The sequence below is a fragment of the Balaenoptera physalus genome, assembly GCF_965194825.1.
Source record: "Balaenoptera physalus genome assembly, chromosome: 17".
Classification (NCBI taxonomy): Eukaryota; Metazoa; Chordata; class Mammalia; order Artiodactyla; family Balaenopteridae; genus Balaenoptera; species Balaenoptera physalus.
The window spans coordinates 13,189,801-13,210,522 of NC_138895.1; the positions used below are offsets into that span (position 1 = coordinate 13,189,801).

The window sequence follows — 20,722 nt, forward strand, 5'->3', positions numbered from 1 at the left end:
ATGGCTGTGTTGGGTCTTCGTTTCTGTGTGAGGGCTAATTAAATGTGTACTTATATTAGAGATAATGTGTACTTATATCTGATAAATTTCATGTTTTAGCTATGGCGTGTTTTATGCTCACTACCACTGTTTAAAAATGTGTTTTATTGCTGTGATTACTGTTATGTGAAATCAATTCTAGAATTTATAATTGATGTTAAATTATTATAGTAAAGGGAAATTCAAATATCTATAAATTCAAAGTCTGGTTAAAACTAAGAAGAGAACATGTTAAACTAATAATTGTTAACAGACGTTAGATAGCTCAGAGTGAAAGAGGCCTGTTAAACATTTTTGTTTTTTTAGATTTTTTTTAATACATTTATTTATTTATTTTTTAGCACCTTTAATTATTATTTATTTATTTATTTATTTTTTGCGCTGTGTTGGGTGTTCGTTTCTGTGTGAGGGCTTCCTCTAGCTGCGGCAAGCGGGGGCCACTCTTCATCGCGGTGCGCGGGCCTCTCACTATCGTGGCCTCTCTCGTTGCGGAGCACAGGCTCCAGATGCGCAGCCTCAGTAATTGTGGCTCACGGGCCCAGCTGCTTCGCGGCATGTGGGATCCTCCCAGACCAGGGCTCGAACCCGTGTCCCCTGCATTAGCAGGCAAACTCTCAACCACTGCGCCACCAGGGAAGCCCTGTTTTTTTTTAGATTTAATGACATTTCTGTTTAAATTCTTCATGAAATCTTATAGCAAATTACATTATTATGTATGTATTATCCCACCATTATCTTTTATTTCTTTCAGACATAAACTATTTAGGGAAATTAGGGAATTTTAAGAAGTGATTTTCTTTAACTTGAAAACTCTGTTTGCTGTTGAACTGTTTTGAATTTTTACTAGGAAAAATCTTTTGTGACAAATTGCACTTTAAAAATGGCTAAAGTATATTAACTTTTCTTGGTTTGTAGTATATTTTGCTAAGGCCATATTTTAAAATCATTGTTCTTTTTGGAAGTAAATAATAGAATGAAGTTCACATTATGTACTACTTAACCGATACAAGTTTCAGCATATTTCTTTTAGGTAAAACTTGCTTTTCTGCATTTTTACAAATTATTATTGTCCTCCAAACATTAAATCAGTGGATGCTTTTTTCTCTAGCTCTTGCGTTTGATATTGTTTACTACTTTTTTTCTTGTATCTTTTTTTTTTCCTCTGCAAATTATGTTGACTGGGTTTTGCTTTATATCCTCTTTTAATTATTCCTTCTTTGTACTTTTTTTCCAGCTTCAATTCTTCTGTTACCCCCTCAAGTGAACATTCCCATCATTTAGTTCTGGGTCATCTTTTTTCACTGTATACCTTCATTTACCACAGCTTCAACTATTATTTTTAAAATTGTTGACTTTTAAATAAACATTTCTAATGTGGTTCTCTTGAATTTGAGTCTTGAATCTGCTGGACATTTCCATTAGCATGTCTGACTAGCTGTAACTTAACACAGCTAAAGTAAACCTTTCCACACCAGCCAGCTTCTTCTGACTTATTTTTGTCCAGGATTCTATTCACGTTTAGTTTCCAGGACTTAAAACTTTGGTCATCACTGGCTCCTTTCTTGCCACACATTGAATTAGTCACTAAGTTTTATGGGTTTTTGAAAGATGTATTTAAAAAAAATTAGTTTCAGTGAGGAAAGGATAGTCTTTTCAAAAAATGGTGCTGAAATAATTTCTATATGCAAACAAAATTGAACCTTGATGACCCTTGCCTTACACTGTTTGCAAAAATTAACTTGAAATGGATCATAGATATAAGATGTAAGAAATAATACATGTAAGAGAGAAACTTATAAAACTTCTAAAAGAAAACATAGAAGAAAATATTTGTGATCTCAGGTTAGGCAAAAACTTACATAGGATACAAAAAGCACAAACAATTGATGAAAAATTGATGAAAAATGGATAAATTGGACTTCATAAAATTTAAAAACTTTTGCTCTTAAGAAGACATCACCACACATATTTATAGCAGCTTTATTTATAATTGTCAAAATCTGGAAGCAGCCAAGCTAGCCTTCAGTGGGGTAAAGGAATGGATAAATCGTGGTACATCCAGACAGTGGAATACTATTCAGCACTAAAAAGAAATGAACTAGCAAGGCATGAAAAGACAATGAGAAACCTTAGTAGTACGTGTAAGTGAAATAAGCCAATCTGAATAGGCTACATACTGTATAGTTACAACCATATGACATTCTGGAAAAGGCAAAACTATGGTGACATTAAAAAGTCAGTGATTGCCAGAGATTAGAGGGGAGGGAGGAGTGAATAGGTGGAGCACAGAGTACTTTCAGGGCAGTGAAACAACTCTATATGATACAGTAAAGGTAGATACGTAGCATACATATGTCCAAACCCATAGAATGTTCAACACCAAGAGTGAACCCTGATTTAAACTGTGGACTTAAGGTGATAATGATGTGACAATGTAGGTTCATCAGTTGTAACAAATGCACCATTCTGGTGGAGGATATTGATAATGGGGGAGACTATGCATGAGTCAGGGCAGAGGATATATGGGAAACCTGTACCTTATGCTCAGTTTTGTTGTAAACCTAAAACTGCTCTAAAAAATAAAGTATTAAAAAAAGAAGACATTATTAAGAAAATTTAAAAACAAACCACAGACTTGGAGAAAATATTTACAAAACATGTTTGATGAAGGACTTGTATCCAGTGTGCATAAAATTTATTTTTACATCTCAATAAGAAAACAATTTTAAAAATGGGCAGAAGATTTGAAGACATTGTGCCAATGGTTATATATATGGATATATGAATAACGACATGAAAAGATGCTCAACCTCATAGTCATTAGAGAAATGCAAATTAAAACCACAATGAGATACTTCTATATACCCAATAGAATGGCTGTCAAAAAGACTGAATATACCAAGCATTAGTGAGGATATATAGAAATTACAACCCTCATACGCTGCTGGTTGGAATGAGAGGAAGGAACAGTTTGGCAGTTCCTCACAGTGTTAAACAGAGTTACAGATAACTCAGCAATTCCATCCTAGGTATCTATCAAAGAGAATTGAAAACACACAAAAGCCTCTAAACGTTCATAGCAGCATTATTCTTTTCTTTTTTAAAAAAAAATTAATTAATTAATTTATTTTTGGCTGTGTTGGGTCTTGGTTGTTGCGCGTGGGCTTTCTCTAGTTGCAGTGAGTGGGGGCTACTCTTTGTTGCGGTGCACGGGCTTCTCATTGAGGTGGCTTCTCTTGTTGTGGAGCATGGGCTTTAGGCGCACGGGCTTCACTAGTTGTGTCATGTGGGCTCAGTAGTTGTGGCTCGCAGGCTCTAGAGTGCAGGCTCAGTAGTTGTGGCGCATGAGCTTAGTTGCTCCGCGGCATGTGGGAGCTTCCCACACCAGGGCTCGAACCTGTGTCCCCTGCATTGGCAGGCGGATTCTTAACCACTGCGCCACCAGGGAAGCCCCAATAGCAGCATTATTCTTAAGTAAGCCCCAAAATAGAAGCAACTCAAATGTCTAGCAATGTGTGAATAATAAACAAAATATGATATTTCCATATAATTGAATACTATTTAGCAATAAAAAACAACTACTTACTGATAGATGCAACTACAAGGATGAATCTTGGAAACATTACATTAAGTGAGAGAAGCCAACACAAAAGACTACATCTTATATGATCCATTTATATTAAATTTCCAGATTAGGCAAAATTATAGAGACAGAAAACATCTTACAGTGCCTGAGCCAGGGGTGGGAGTGAAGATTGACTACAAAGGGGCATGAGAGAACTTTTTTGTTTGATGGAAGTATGCTTGTGGTAATAATTGTACAACTGTATGAATTTACTAAAACTTATGGAACCTTTCACTAGAATGGGTGAATTTTATGGTATATAAGTTATTCCTCGAAAAATCAACAATTTATGATTTTAAAAATCTAAGACTTACTGAAAAAAAATAAGAATTCATGAGTTCTTACTTATAATAAGCTGAAAATAAATATGCACAAAGGAAGGGCTCTTTAGAATAGAATGATTAGTGCCAACTTGTAAATGTATATGCAGGGAGTGGTGGAATTGGAAAGTTAGCATTTTGCAGGCATCTAGAATCAAAGATTAGATCAATTAAGAATCACCAATTGATGCTAAATCTTGGAAATTTTCATCAAGAGCAGGATATTTGCATGGCCTAAAAATATCTTTTTATAGACTGCTTATTAGTTACAAGGAAACAGTAATGCAGAAATCGGTCTTGACCACCATGCAATAAAAAATAACATCACTAGTAAAGAGCAGGTGGACATGTGTCTTTAATTGTTGACACCTTTAGGACACATCACCACCCATGTAATATTTCTTCTGACAATGTATAACCTGAATTTACTCATGAAGAAACATCAGGCAGACTCCAAATAAGGACTGTTCTATTAAAAAGAGTGGGTGGTGGATGGGCGGTATCAAAAAATATTAGTGGCATAAAAGACAAAGTAAGGGTGTAGAAATGTTCCAAGTTAAAGAAGGCTAAAGAGACGTAACAATGAAATGCTGTACCCAACCTAGACTGGATCCTGAACTGGAGAGAGAGAAAAATATTCTATAGAGGACACTGTTAGGTCAGGTGACGACACTGGAACATGGACAGTAGATTAAAAAATCAATGTTACTGAAGTTGACAAATACATTGAGGTTATGTAAAAGAATAATTCTTTTTTTTTTTTTTTTTTAAATTTTTAAAATTTATTTATTTTTGGCTGCATTGGGTCTTCGTTGCTGCTTGCGGGCTTTCTCTAGTTGCAGTGAGCGGGGGGCTACTCTTCGTTGCAGTGTGTAGTCTTCTCGTTGCTGTGGCTTCTCTTGTTGCGGAGCAGGGGACTCTAGGCACACGGGCTTCAGTAGTTGTGGCTCGTGGGCTCTAGAGGGCAGGCTCAGTAGTTGTGGCGCACGGGCTTAGTTGCTCCGCGGCATGTGGGATCTTCCCGGACCAGGGCTCGAACCCGTGTCCCCTGCATTGGCAGGCGAATTCTTAACCACTGCGCCACCAGGGAAGCCCGAGAATAATTCTTCATACACACTGAAACGTTTAGGGGTAAAGGACTAGGATATATGTAATTCACCCTCTGAATGACCTTAGAAAAAATTGAGTAAAGAGAACAAACTTGTGTGCGCAAAGGTAAACCAAGTGTTGCAAAATCTTAGCGATAGGGAATGGATAAGGAGTATGCAGGTGTTCTTTATACTATTCATATTGTAACTTTTTTGTAAGTTTAAAATTACCTCCAAATAGTAAAAGAAACTTTAAAAGAAAGTGCTTTGACTTCAGGGATTTTTTGGTGTATATGTGTGGATGGTGGTGGTGGTTCGTTTTCTTTTTTATTTCTTTACTGATATTTTAAAGTAGGTTGTAGGTTTTGGGGGAGTTGGGATTGAAAGCAGGTAGGCAAATTTCATTCAAGCTTGTTTGAAGTTCTCAATTTGATAACTGAGATTGAATACTAAATGTAGACTAAGCCTGCATGTTAATAATTAGCCTAAAGATATCCTGATATAGCTATGCTCACTGAAGGGTTTTAAAAAATTTATTAAAAAAAATTTTTTTTTAGTATCTACAAAATGGCTGATAATTTGGATGAATTTATTGAAGAGCGAAAAGCCAAATTGGCCAGAGACAAAGCAGAATTGGAAAGTGATCCACCTTACATGGAAATGAAGGTAATTCAATTTTTTAATGAATCAGTATCTTAAACATTTTTGAAATCTACAAAACTAAATTTATTAGAATAGTTTTTTTGTGTGTATTTTTCAGAATATACATTTGTTAAAATGTTTCTGAAAGTGAAAAAGCTTTCCTACTTTTTTTTTTTTAATTAATTAATTAATTCATTTATGGCTGTGTTGGGTCTTAGTTTCTGTGCGAGGGCTTTCTCCAGTTGTGGCACGCGGGGGCCGCTCTTCATCGTGGTGCGCGGGCCTCTCACTATCGTGGCCTCTCTTGTTGCGGAGCACAGGCTTCAGACGTGCAGGCTCAGTAATTGTGGCTCACGGGCCTAGTTGCTCCATGGCATGTGGGATCTTCCCAGACCAGGGCTCGAACCCTTGTCCCCTGCATTGGCAGGCAGATTCTCAACCACTGCGCCACCAGGGAAACCCAAAGCTTTCCTACTTTTGATAGTTATTGAGACTGTGCTGGGCTCTGAGAATATAGCACTAATCTAGATAGATGTGGCACTTTCTCTCGTGGGCTCAGTGTATGTAAAAAGATATAGAATGTAGATTAATCTATGCCATATGGTCCATCCTAATTAGAGTAACCGTATATATTGGCTTGCGCAAGACAGTCCTGCTTTGCTTGTTGTCCCAGTGTGTCGTCTGGTTTAAGCATTTGTCCTGGACAAAGTTATCCTGATTGAAATGATAAAATATATGGACACCCTAATTATATAGGAATTTTACTTATATAGCTAATATTTATTATGGGCTAACTATGGATGAGGCATAGTCTTTAGAGGTTAAATCGATACTTTGCATGAATCTATGAGATAAGTAGTTATTGTCATTTTCCAAATGAGTAAACTGAGGCATGGTGACGTTAAGTAATGAGACTTAGGTGACAGAGTTAGTAGAACTAGGCTTTGATCCCTGGCAGCCTGAATCCAGTGCTTGTTCTCTTCACCGTCGCACTAGTTTGCTTTCCTTCCGTAATATCTGCCTTGTACAAGGAGCTGTGCCAAGGACTTCACATGTATTACATCATTTAATCATAAAATCCCAGTGAAGTAGGCTGAATTTTTGTTGTTTTACAGATCCAGAAAGTGAGGCTTAAAGGGGTTAAGTAATTTGTCCAGGTACACACAGTAGTGGATTCAAGATTGGAACCTTCATGTGTCCAGGTTCACAGTTTATGCTCTTAACCACTCTCCAGTACTTAGGACTAGCTGACAGTGTACAGCTTTATTATAATTTCTAATATTATGGTAGATAGGTAATAATCTTTAAGTCTTAGGTCAAGTATCACCCACTCAATCAGGCCTTGCACTCCCTCCCTCATCATTTCTGGGACTCCTCACACTGTTCTATTTCTTTCTGTTGCTCCTCTGTATCACTCGCTACATATACCATAATCTAATTACGTATTATGTTTATTGTTTGTCGCCACAGTAGTTTATAAGCTCTGTGATGGCAGAGATTCTTTTGTATTTTTTTCACTCATATGTTTTTGATGCCCAGGACAGTGCCTGTTTCAGGAACTCAGTGAGTATTTGTTGATAAGTCAGTGAGCTAAATAATAGAACATTGCAATATTAAATACCTTTGGTTAACTCCTCAAACCTTACATTTAAATTTCTTCTGTGGTGTACCATGTAATTTCATCAAGTTGTTTAATAAAAGTACTGAGATTAATTGTAAATTTTGTGGGTTTTTTTCCCCTCTGATTCTGTAAATATTATGTCTCTTTCAGGGAACAGCATCAGAGAAGCTTTCTGAAAACAGTAAAATATTAATCTCCATGGCTAAGGAAAACATACCACCAAACAGTCAACAGACCAAGGGTTCCTTAGGTATGTCATTAGGTGTGCTAAACTGATTTTAAGATATTCTTAGCAGGCTGTCATGAAAGAGCTTTGTCTTGTCAGAAAAAAAGGTAAATTTGGAATCCTAGTTAATAACCCTTTCCTTTCTGGAATCTTACATGTGACAGTATGGTCTACATATGAAATATAATGTATACTGAGAACCTTCTTCCCATTTTAACTGTTATTGTCTTGGTTATGATTTATAGAAATCATAGCAATAAGTATGTATCAAAATTGAAAATTTTGAATGGAATTTGTGTGTGTGAGAGAGAAAGTGTGTTAATTGTGGAATAAACGTGGTGGACTTGTTTTTATTTAAAAATCAAAGACATATGCTTAAAGGATACAAAATACTATTGATGACTATATTAGGATTGTAAATAAGTTAATATTTAGCTATATTGAGTCTTTGGTTATGGTTTGGTGTGAAAATATTTGGGAAAGTTTACCTCGTTTTGGCTTGTTGGTAGGTGTACATTTTTTTTTCAAAGAAAATGTATGAATATTTTAAAAGTGTATCTTGTGAATTACTGATGACGACTGAAACTTTTTCACGTAAAGGAAGTCAAATATGATGAGTTGCATTTGGTTAAAGCATTGTTCTCATGTGGATGATTTTTCATGGCCATGGGTATACTCCTAAATTGTTAGCTGCTTTACATTTGTATTCCACTGGGAATACAAGGGGATGTTGGCCAAGAGACTGAGTAGATAGTGGGCTCTCTGTCTCTACTAGAAAAACAGCTCAAAGTGAATGCCATACTTTTAGTATCTCATATATAGATAACGCTTTCCATTCTGAGTCTGTCACAAATTATTGGCCAATATACAGGTTTAGTGAACTTAAGCATTATATTTTGGTTAAGTGCCTTAATCTCTAAGGCACTCAGTTTCTTTATCTGTAACATAAAGAAGTTGGATTATCCTCTAGCCCTAAATTTTTATGGATTGAAAAATTTAATTATTCCAACAGATAATGTTTTTAAAAATTTGATAGTATGTTCTCTCAAGCACTAAGGTCAGACAGAATCACTGAAATTCTGGAGTTACAGGTTGCTTTGGACTGCGGCTCTCATGCCTTTGCAACCTGTCACAAGTTATTTAAGCTCTTTGTTTCCTCATCTTAAGAATTGCGTCTATCTTAAAAGGTTATTGTGGCAATAATTGAATACATATGAAAAGATGACTGGCACATAATTGGGGGATAATAAATTTTAATTTCCTGACTTCTTTCACATTTTTTTAAACTAGGTTTTTTATTTTTAAGAATTATATTAAAAATTATTCTTTGACTATTACATTCACAAATGATGGAGAGTTTAAAGTCCAACTTACAGTCAGTGACTTCTCCCTCTTCCTTAATTGGTATCCCTTAGGGCTCTGTCCTAGGCCTCCTTTTCATTTCATATACTGCCTGAATGACTCATTCACTCACAGGGCTTTATTTATCATCAGTGCGTTCATTACTCCTAAATCTCTATCCCTAGTTCCCATTGCTTTTATGAACTCCAGACCCATATATCTAATATTTTAATATCTGTCCTTGGATGTTGTGAGTTCAGAATCAACATGTGAAAAATGAACTTTACTCCTCTCAGACTTTTACTGAGCTGGCTGCGTGGTCATCCTCGACTCCTCTCTTCCTTTTTGTATCCCATAGCAAATAATTACGTAGTTCAGTTGATTCTAACACCTGAACCTCAAATAAGTTTACTGTTCTCTAATTCCACAGAGGTTATTTTATGTAGGCCTCCACTGTCTTTCACTTAGATTTTTTTCTAGTGTTCTTTTTGTTTTACAGTCTAGCCTCCTCTACTAAGTCTCTGCGCTGCCTGTTGATATCGTTCCAAAAACCAAATCTGATCATGTTAGTCCCTGCTTCAAACCCTTCAATGGCTTCTTGTTTCCTGTATGATAATTTTACTCTTTTATTACTTTTACCGGATTATGTTGGCTGTTCCTGCCTTGTGCTCCTGTGACATTGGCTCTCCCCTTGAAGCATAGTTTTGAACTTGTTTGGCTCTCTGTTTTATCGCAATGGCACACCAGCTTTCCTGCCATTGTCTATTCATTGCTTAACACAGTGTCTGGCATTTCAGTGCTTAGAGAAGATATTTTGAATGAATGAGTGAAGGTCCCCATTGCAAAAATAAACAGTTCTGTTAGGTGTGTAGAATTTAATTTTTATGGATTGTTTCTTTTATTGCCAACCGAAGTAATAATTATTTCTGATGCACATTGAAAAGAATAATATATAATTTGACTAATTTTGTACCTTATTAGCCTTCAGTTACTGATTTATTTATTTATTTATTTATTTTTAATTTATGGCTATGTTGGGTCTTCGTTTCTGTGCGAGGGCTTTCACTAGTTGTGGCAAGTGGGGGCCAGTCTTCATCGCTGTGCGCGGGCCTCTCACTATCGCGGCCTCTCTTGTTGCGGAGCACAGGCTCCAGACACGCAGGCTCAGTAATTGTGGCTCACGGGCCCAGCCGCTCCGCGGCATGTGGGATCCTCCCAGACCAGGGCTCGAACCCGTGTTCCCTGCATTAGCAGGCAGATTCTCAACCACTGCGCCACCAGGGAAGCCCCCAGTTACTGATTTCTTGTGGGAATAATTGTGGCCTTAAGATTAGGCCAAATGCTTAATTTTTGACATTAGGAAAAATGTAAAATAATTGGGCAACAGAGAGTTTTCCTTAAGTGGTCTCATCTAGGAATTATAAAACAAGCTGGTCTAAAAAACAAACTGGTCTAAAATTATATATTGAATTAAAGCTCTGTGACACCATACTTTGAATGAGTAATTAAACATAGTAGCTATCAGTAATATATAAACTGGCAATGTTTGTTTTAGCCAATGAAGACAGTCTATTAATAGCTCATTGTACAGCTGTCACATCAGTGGTACGGCTGTCATGTACCACTACATTTTTATGATTTTGTAAATTCATTTCTGTTAGATGATGATATTCATGGATAATGCTTATCCACTGTGGCTCCTTCTTCCAACATTTATATAACACCTCTCACAAAAGGATTTGAGGAGCATTACAATGACTTCTGACACCAACTACCCAGATTTAGACCAGACTTCACAGATTAAGACTTCTACAAGTCTTAATCTACAAGGCTTCTCTTGCTTCAGATACCAGCTGCAAATTTGGGGTCCACAGGCCACCCTCACTTCTTATTTATTTATTTATTTTATTTTTTGGCTGGATTGGGTCTTAGTTGTGGCACGCAGGATCTTCCTTGTGGCACATGGGATCTTTCGTTGCGGTGTGTGGGCTTCTCTCTAGTTGTGGCGCGCTGGCTCCAGAGTGCGCAGGCTCAGTAGTTGTGGTGTGTGGGCTCTCTAGTTGTGGCGCATGGGCTCTGTAGTTGTGGTGCGTGGGCTCCAGAGCGTGTGAGCTCAGTAGGTTGCAGTGCGCGGGCTTAGTTGCCCCGCAGCATGTGGGATCTTAGTTCCCCGTCCAGGGATCGAACTCGCATCCCCTGCATTGGAAGGCAGATTCTTAACCACTGGACCACCAGGGAAGTCCCCATCCTCACTTCTGACCAGCTGTTTCTACCACCTCCTCAAGTTTGATAACTCACTAGAATGACTCCCAGAGCTCAGGAAAGTGCTATGCTTATTATTACAGTTTTATTATAGCAAAAGGATACAAATCAGCCAGCCAAAGGGAGAGATACGTGGGGCCTGGTCTGGCAGCGTCCAAATATGAAGCTTCTGTCAGCCTCAGGGATGTGTCACCCTCCTAGCACATCAGTATGTGACAGTATAGAGTGTTGCCAACCATGATGCTCACCTGAGCTTTGGTGTCCAGAATTTTACTGGAGTTTCATTGTGTAGGCGTGAATGATTGAATCATTGTCCATGTGTCTCAGTCTCCAGACCTTCTGCTTTCCTGAGGTCAGGCTGATGTCACATGGGTCAGAGGTCCAACCCTCCAATTACATGTTTGATCTTTTTGGTGTGACCAGTCCCCGTCTGTGTCATCTCTTTGGCATAAACTAGGGGCTCATGAGTCACCTTATTGGTATCAACTAAGAGGTATGTTCTGGGGGCCTATCAGGAGTAGCAGAGACACTCTCATTGCTCAGAAAGTTCCAGGAATTTAGAAGTTACCTCCCAGAGACCAGAGACAGAGGCTAGCCAGATTCTTTATTATGTACAGCATGTACGTGGTTTAGTCCGTATAAGCTGATGAAATGGTGTCCTTGATAAGGAGTTAGAATAACTGAGATTTAATGAAATTATGAAAGAATCAGCTGAAAATGATCTGTAAAAGTGAATGATACCTTCCATCTCCCTAAATCATTTCTAGGCATAATACTTGTGATTCTTTTATTTAAAAAATTCTTAGACTTCTCTTACTTAGCTCATTTTCATGTTTAATAACAATTACTGAAGAGAAATGCTTACATTAATCTTTCAAATTTAGTTCAATCTTACCTCAGTTAAAGATCATCTCCTAATCCTTTCTCTTCTTTAGAGAAGTTGAACATTTTCCCTTAGACTGGTTGAGCATTATTCCTTTGATTTTGATGTTTTATATCCTGGAAAACATTTTTAATAGATGAAATAATGCAGTTAATACTTCCAACATTTTTTCATACATAAATATATTTTGACCCAACATTCATAGATTTTCTGCAGTGCTTTTGAAATGTAGTTCCTGGCTCAGTGACAAGGATGAGCACATTGCTGTATTTGGGGGTTTTTTCCCTGTATTTTCCATTAAAGAAATAAAGGAAAACATGCACATGGTAAAAAATTACAAAGAACACAGAAGTATATAGCCTGAGAATTGGTGATCCTCCCAACCTTGTCCTCTAGTCTCTCTTGTTAAGCAGTTTCTTTTGTACAGTTTCATGACTATATTGTGCACACATGTATATAGCCCTCTCTTCTTTTTCTGTATATGGTAGCATAGGTCCTGTTGTGCGTTTGAAGATACCACTTTTGTGACATATAGTATAAGGATGTGACCATGACCTCTTGAGATTAAAAAGCTACTTAATGCATCTGTTGAGAGACCTGGAGCAGCTACTGTCTGCTGCTAAGGTTTCCACTACAGGCTGGCTATTGGCTGCTGTCTGGAACTTAGCTTGTAAATAGTTTCCTACACCTATAGAAAGAGTGGCTCATTGTGCCTAAACTGTTGTACAAACCACATGGTTTATGCAGAATACCTGCTTTCTGTCTGCAGAGTCTGGAATTTTGGTCCGTACTAGGCAGAGGGTGCCTAGGTGACCAGCTCCCATTAAAAATCTTGGGCACTGAGTAATGAGCTTCCCTGGTAAACAACACTTCACATGTGTTGTCACAACTTGTTGCTGCAGGAATTAAGCGTGTCCTGTGTGATTCCACTGGAGAAGAACTCTTGGAAGTTTGCACCTAGTTTCCTCTGGACTTTGCCCCATGTACCTTTTCCCTTTGTTAATTTTGCTCTATAATCTTTCATGGTAATAAGCCATAATTGTGAGTATAATGACTTCTGTGTCCTGTGAGTCCTATCAAATCACCAAGCCTGGGGATGGCTTTGAAGACTACCAACACAATCCTTTTCAGTCTTTTTTTTTTTTTTCTGGTTCCTTTTTAGCTCCCTCACCTCTAAACTTTGGACTACAGAATCCATCTTTAACTTTTGTATTCCCTAGGTATTTTTTAATCCATCCACCGTTTCTAGGCAATATCTCTCACTCATATCAAAATGCCATTGATCAGCCCTCCAGGCTCCAGAATGCACTAGATTTATTTTAGCTTTCATGCTCTGAAGTCATGTTTTGTAAATCTGCAAGCAAAAAATGACAAATTATCTAAGTAAGAAAAAAGATTTTATTCTTGTTACTAGAAATTATTTGGTATGATTTTTTAAAATTAATTAATTTATTTTTGGCTGTGTTGGGTCTTTGTTTCTGTGCGAGGGCTTTCTCTAGTTGCGGCGAGCGGGGGTCACTCTTCATCGCGGTGCGTGGGCCTCTCACTGTCACGGCCTCTCTTGTAGCAGAGCACAAGCTCCAGACGTGCAGGCTCAGTAGTTGTGTCTCACGGGCCTAGTTGCTCCGCGGCATGTGGGATCTTCCCAGACCGGGGCTCGAACCTGTGTCCCCTGCATTGGCAGGCAGATTCTCAACCACTGCGCCACCAGGGAAGCCCTGGTATGATTTTTAAAAATTCATTTTAAATACAATTATGCTCATGGAGACTTGGAAAAGAAAGAATTATAAGGAAGGAAAATTACATTGTTGTAATTTAAAAATAATACCAGAAAAATATTAAAAAAATAGTATCAGAAAAGAAGCAACAGCAGAATTTCCCATTGCAGAGTCACTCTAGAGTTTAGACTAAGCTAAAAAATTACAGTTAATATAAAGATTTTGGAAAATAGACAAAAGGAAATTGTTGTTTTTACTAATTTTTAGTTGTACTTTTGTCATTCCTTGTAGCATATTTAGTCTTAGGTTTCTCTTATTACAAACTAAATCCCATACATTCTACCTCTTTGGTTCAGTTTGTACAAGTCAAATGGATCCTTTGTAATAATGTCTTTATAGCTGAAGTTTGAGTACAATGTTCTCCTCAAAGTAGCTGCATCTGTTAAGTCACCTGCTTAGGGAAAGACTTATTATTATTTCCTATATTTTGTCCTTTGATTGTTTTTACTTAATACTTTATCATGGTAATATAATAATGAAAATAAGAAACTGTTTCATGGTAATTTGTAAAGTATTTACTATGAGTGCTATGTTAGAAGATAAATTAATTTTAAAAAGATTATACACTGTAGTTTTAAATATTTAACCCACAGCCACTATGGAAACCAAATACTTCTAATCGCTGTAGTTCTGAAACATAATGTTAACTTAGAGTCACTTATGTTCTTGGTGAAGTGACATCACTTCAAATGACCCTAAGATGACACTAATGCTTTACTTGCTACTAGAACCATGAGAAGACAACTGCTCTGAAAAGGTAAGTATCACCGTATTTCTCAGCTCATTAAGTCAGTTAGGATGCCATTGTTAATGCTTAGTTTAAAGTGAACAGAATATTTAAATTGTTCCATACAGTTCTTAATTTTATTTCTATGACCTACGTCTACTACCATAAAATATTGGTACCAGATGACAAAAATAAGAATTAAAAAGTTAGTATTTTCTGTTGCCTAAACCTTCAATTAATAAAATTTTAAATAATTCCGAAGGCATTATATATTCTTACTGTGTTTTAAGACAATTATTACAAATACTATTTGAATCAATAGTAAAAAGCAAATACTCATGATAAATAAAATTGAACTTCGTATGAACGATAATTATAGGTGAAAATGAACCAGATTTTTCTTTCTTTTCTTCTCCATAAACCCACCAAGCAGAGCTGAAAATCAGCAGTAAAAGCCACCTTAAACACATGACTTAAAAAGCTGTAAATTACTTGTTCCGCCGAGTAGGAAAGCTGAGCATGTTGCAGGGGGCATCACCCTTGTAGCATTGTTTTCTTTTCGCCTTTGACGCAATAGAGCATCCACTGTGATCCTGTATAACGAGAGATACATAGCTCTGGTTACTAGTTATTACGCTTACTTTTTCTATGCAATCAGACCACTAGAAGCAGAAATGAAATACTAAGAATAGTGTTCTTTCTCTTTATTCTTCCTCTTACTCAGGTATGCATTCATATATTCTTTTACACGTTTATTCAGTGAACATTTTTTGAGTACAAGTTGTGTGCCAGGAATTATAAAATTGAATAAACATGGACCTTGCCTTCATTGATTTTATAGTTTAATTTCATATATGATACTCCATTCTGAATGTGAGAATCAAACCATTTTTCTCTTTAGACTTGAATTCTGTATCTTTAAAAATAAAGTTTTTAAATTTCCTTTGTGAAGAAAGAATGCTAGGATGATTTAAAGTTCCAAGCATATGGAATGCTTTAGATTCTTTTGGAAGAGAGATGGGAGCATGAGTGAGAGGTGTCTCTAAGGAATCCTCTGTTATACCCTCTGTCATCAGGAGTTAAGCAGGCCAAAAGTGTTTATGAAGAGAATTCGGGTGTTTATGGTAGAAAGGGGAATTTAGTATTGCATAAAAATCAATAGACATCCATTTATATTTATACTACTTTGGCATTTTTGCCCCTGAAATATTTTAGTGATATAATAAAGCAGTGATATGACACAGTCATGATAAGTTTCCATCATTTAGCTGCATTGTGAGGAATAAGGCACAAAAAATGGTAATATCCTTATTGGTTTATTACCTACAGTCAGTTGTTTCATCTATATTTCTTGTAGCTGACTCTTTAAGGAAACTTTTTATTTTCTTCAGAAATAATATTTTATACTATAGTATTGCATAGTAGGACTAAAAAAAGTGAGAGGGGCTCCACAAATCGAAATACTGATCTGATATCTGTGCTTCTTGATATAACATTTTACTATTAAAAATAATTAAAAGTATGTAATTTGATTTTAACAGTTTTGTTGAGATATAATTTACATAACATAAACTGTACCCATTTAAATTGTACAGTTCACTTGTTTTCAGTGTATTTACAAGTTGTGCAGCCATCACTGTTGTCATCACCCCAAAATATAATTTGATTTTTAAACTCTTGAGTAAGGAAACCCTACTCAAAATGGAAGTTTTTCTTAAAAAACTAAGATTCTTTTACAGAGTTTCTGTTGGGATTATGAAAAAACTCTGGAAATGGATAATGGTGGTGGTTGCACAACATTTTGAATGTACTTAATGCCAGTGAACTGTATGCTTGAATATGGTTAAAATGGTAAATCTTATATCATGTACGTTTTATCACAATAAAAATTAATATCCATTTATATGAAATCAGAATTGGTGGCTTAACTTTAAAAGTTTTTGGAAATTTCAGCCTAAGCCATGCAAGGCTCTAAAAATTTTTTTCAAACATGTTGTATTCAGTACCCTGTGATAAACCATAATGGAAAAGAATATGAAAAAGTATATATATGTATAACCTAATCACTTTGCTGTACAGCAGAAATTAACACAACATTGTAAATCAACTATAGTAAAATTTTAAAAATTATAACATGGATATTCTTATAAGTTAAAAAATCACATTATTAATTTTCACAGACTGAAAAACAGACATTAAAGTTGTAAGTATTTTAAAAGAAATTTCAATAGAATTAAATGAAGACGTAAAGGTAATTGGCTTTTCTTTAATTTTGTTTGCAAGATGGCAAACAATGCAGAACCATTTATCTAAAGGGGAAGAAGTAAATATAACACACACACACTGAAATATAAAGATATCTTTTTACAGATATATAAAAGTCTCTGGAAGGAGACACAGACACAGCAATGTTGGTTGTTTTGGGCAGGAGAACTGGGTGGCTGGGGTTCATGGGAGGGAGGGATATTTTCCATTATGTGAATGTATTACCTATTGAAACATTTCAAATGAAAAATTTATTATCCTGATCCAAGTCTCAGAATCAACATGACTGTGTTCCTTCATACTGTGCTTTGTTACAGAAGATTGTATTAAAATTGAGATTGGGTTGAAAATGAGCTACATTGCTTAAGAAGTTGTTTTCTTTCTAGGAATTGATTATGGATTAAGTTTACCACTTGGGGAAGACTACGAACGGAAGAAACATAAACTGAAAGAAGAATTGCGGCAAGATTACAGATGCTATCTTACTCAGGTAATGAGTTCTACTAACTAGTTTTATGCTTCAGAATTTACCTCCTAAATTTGTTTTCCTAAGGTTTTAGTCATATGCATTAATTTTTAGGTTTGTAATGGTATCTAGCAATGGATATTGTAGCAAAAGTTAAGTGACACATATACACGTACACATTGATAGAGAAAAAAACGGTGCTGAGAACTGGTGCCATGGAATAACAGACTCTTGACCTTTTAAGTAGGGCAGTGGGTTCCAATTGTAAATGAGATTGTAAATTCTTTTTGTTCATGTTTTGTGTAAAGTTGTCATGGTTTAAAATAGCCTAGTTATGATTTCCTACTACTCTCCTCTGCTCAGCCATGTATTAAAATGACATGTGGAGTTCTAGTTGCTAATTATTTTCCTATGAGCTAAGCTTATAAAACTTCCTTCAGCATATTTCCTTAACCACCAGTCTTTGCTTTATAGTTTAATCTATTTACTTTATAGTTTAATCCATTTGCTTAGTGGAACTCTTGTTTTAAGTATATTTTGTTAAATTATATAATAACTAAACTAATGATTTATTGTAAGTTTTTTTTATTTTTAAACGTCTTTATTGGAGTATAATTGCTTTACAGTGGTGTGTTAGTTTCTGCTTTATAACAAAGTGAATCAGCTGCACATGTACATATATCCCCGTATCTCCTCCCTCTTGTGTCTCCCTCCCACCCTCCCTATTCCACCCCTCTAGGTGGTCACAAAGCACCGAGCTAATCTCTCTGTGCTATGTGGCTGCTTCCCACTAGCTATCTATTTTACATTTGGTAGTGTGTATATGTCCATGCCACTATTGTAAGTTTTAAAATGCAATTTACTTACTAGGTTATAAATGTATCTAAACAGTCAGGATGTTTCTAGTCATCCCAAGATATTCTTTAGTTTTTTCTACTTGATAATGTTTATTCCAAATGTATAAATGGTCTCTTATTTATTCTGATTTGTACATAGAGAGAAAGGACTTTGAATACATTTTACCAATGGTTTGTTTCCCTTGACTTTAGGGTATTACACAAGCAAAAAGAAAGGTAGGGCTGCCTGCAAAATGCTGTCCTTTAATTTTTTTGTTTTGTTTTGTTTTAGATCTAGTAGCTTGTAATCATTTGCATTTATGATATTGTTGTACTCAAACTAATAAGAAAAATAGCTTCATTTGTGATTCAGAGACTTTTGAATGGCACCATTTTGGTTTCTTGCTTTTAGCAAAATGACACTCTGTACATTATAAGTTTCTATTAATACAATCAAGTATTCTTTTTGATTCCTGCTTTGCATTTGTTTATATTGCTTTCTTATGCATCTTTTAGAAATACTCAGCAGCTATTGTAAGTCCCTTTGTTTTCAGCATGCTAGTTTTTGTTCTTCAAAATAATTATAATTGTGCTAATCACATTAAGATTAATAAAATAATGGAATATTCAAGATGTTCTCATATATTTTTGAACTGTGTGCTGTCAGTCTGGATTACTCAATATTTTTGCACCCAAACTTGTGGATTACATTTGTAAATTTATATTGGAAAACAAAGAAAACGTTTTATAAAACTTTTAAAAATGAATCTTACACATCCATTCATCATACAACCAACACTTTTTAAACACTTATGAAGATAAACCTGGTATGAATCCTATCTTCAAGGGGCTTAGCCTTTAGTTGTAGAGATACATTCATACAATTCAGAAAGTGATAACTCTTAACAAGACAGATAAAATGATCAGGAAAGGGCTCAAGGTGTTATTTTGTAAGACATTATAGGATAGGTAGAATTTGGATATTCTAGAGGAGAGGAAGCTTTTCAGATGGAGAGTAGTAGAATGAAGAAGGACTTGGAGGGCAGACTTCAGTTGTGTATGCATGAGACATATTAGCTTTACCAGCCTGACTGAGTTACAGTAGATTTTTTTTTTTGGAGAGTAGTAAGATATAATGATGTAGATAGATAGAATAAGATAGGTTAGAAGGCAGTAGATTTTTAACTTGATATGTATGATAGTTGTGAACCATTATATCTGCTTGAGCAGCTTGTGAGGAGCTTGATAAATTTCCTTTTGGATAGTTAGTTCTTCATGTTAGACACTCTTATTGTCTTAAATTACTGCTACAGATTTTTTTAAAAAATATTTATTTATTTATTTGGCTGAGCTGGGTCTTAGTTGCAGCATGCGGGATCTTCGTTGTGGCGTGCTAACTCTTAGTTGTGACATGTGGGATCTAGTTCCCTGACCAGGGATTGAACCCAGGCCCCCTGCACTGGGAGCGCGGAGTCTTAGCCACTGGACCAGCAGGGAAGTCCCAGATTTTTGACTGATCTCCTTGCACTGATTTTCAGTCCATTCTCCATGCTACTTTCCGGAATGATCCTGATCTTACCGATTTAAATACTTCAGTGTCTCCTCACTGCCTTCAGGATAAAAATCCAAATTCCTTAGCTGTGACACATGAAGTCTTTCATGTTCCAGCCTGCCTCCCTGGCCTTGTGCCTCATTATCCTCTCCTCTTCCCTACTGCTACTTATTGGGTGGAGTTTTCCTCGATAGCTACTGTTTTCACTTGTGGGTTTTACATTACTTTATAGGTACAAGATTTTAAAAAAGAATGGCAGTGGGAGGTATAAGAAGAAATTGCCTTTATGAAAGAGAAGAATCAAAGAGCACAAATCTTTAAATACAAAGGGATGTGAAGGAGTTTTTGGTTTTGGATTATTAAGAATATGGTTGTGGTAGAGGAACAATCGTTTGTTAATATGACAAAGACAATTTTTGGTTGACATCTGAGAAGGCGGGAGTGGAGAGGAAAGCAAGGGAAAAAGAAAATTACATAGGACATGGGGAGGTGGCTGCAGTGGGTTCCTTGACCCCTGGAATATGTACAGTTTACAAGTCCCATTCTTTCTGGATTTCTTGTGGCTTCCACACTTCTGGTTTGCATGGATATTTAAATTAAAAAGTAATCAAATCTTAAAATTTTTCCAAGAAGAGCCACTAAAACGAACAATTAACTACCATCTTCTTTCCAGTTTTTAGAATAAAAGACACTTGACCATCTAACAACACACAAAGAACATATTCTCAGGAGAAGTTTTTAAACTGAATCAGTAAATTTATATTTCTAGCCCAGACCTCTCTCCTGAACCTCCAACTCTTCTAGTTGGTTGCCTATTTGACATTTTCACTTAGAAGTCTAGTATCTTATGTTGAACATGTCTAAAAGGGAACTCCAGATTTCCAGTTTTCCCACTCCCATTCCCTAGAAGCCTGTAATACCTGTAGCTTATTCTTTTTGCTTTTTTATTTTTTGGTCATAGCACTTACCACCTTCTAACATACCATATAATTACTCTTCATTATGTTTATTATTTCTTGTCAATTTCCCCTGCTGGAATGTAAGCTTCAGG

General features: G+C 36.1%; 1 protein-coding gene across 14 annotated transcripts in view; it reads left to right on the forward strand.

Moving 5' to 3' along the window:
- CSPP1 (centrosome and spindle pole associated protein 1) overlaps nt 1-20,722 on the forward strand; it is a 220,981-nt gene that overhangs the window by 108,364 nt on the left and 91,895 nt on the right. For 9 of the 14 annotated variants that reach the window (XM_082433615.1, XM_082433603.1, XM_082433610.1 and 6 more), the window contains exons 2-5: nt 5,630-5,738; nt 7,486-7,585; nt 17,204-17,307; nt 18,333-18,356. In XM_082433615.1, coding sequence (XP_082289741.1) covers nt 5,640-5,738; nt 7,486-7,585; nt 17,204-17,307; nt 18,333-18,356 — 327 coding nt within the window. In that variant the 5' untranslated portion in view covers nt 5,630-5,639. The remainder of the gene's footprint in view (nt 1-5,629; nt 5,739-7,485; nt 7,586-17,203; nt 17,308-18,332; nt 18,357-20,722) is intronic. The other 5 variants (XM_082433612.1, XM_082433605.1, XM_082433608.1 and 2 more) reach the window with 1 other exon arrangement.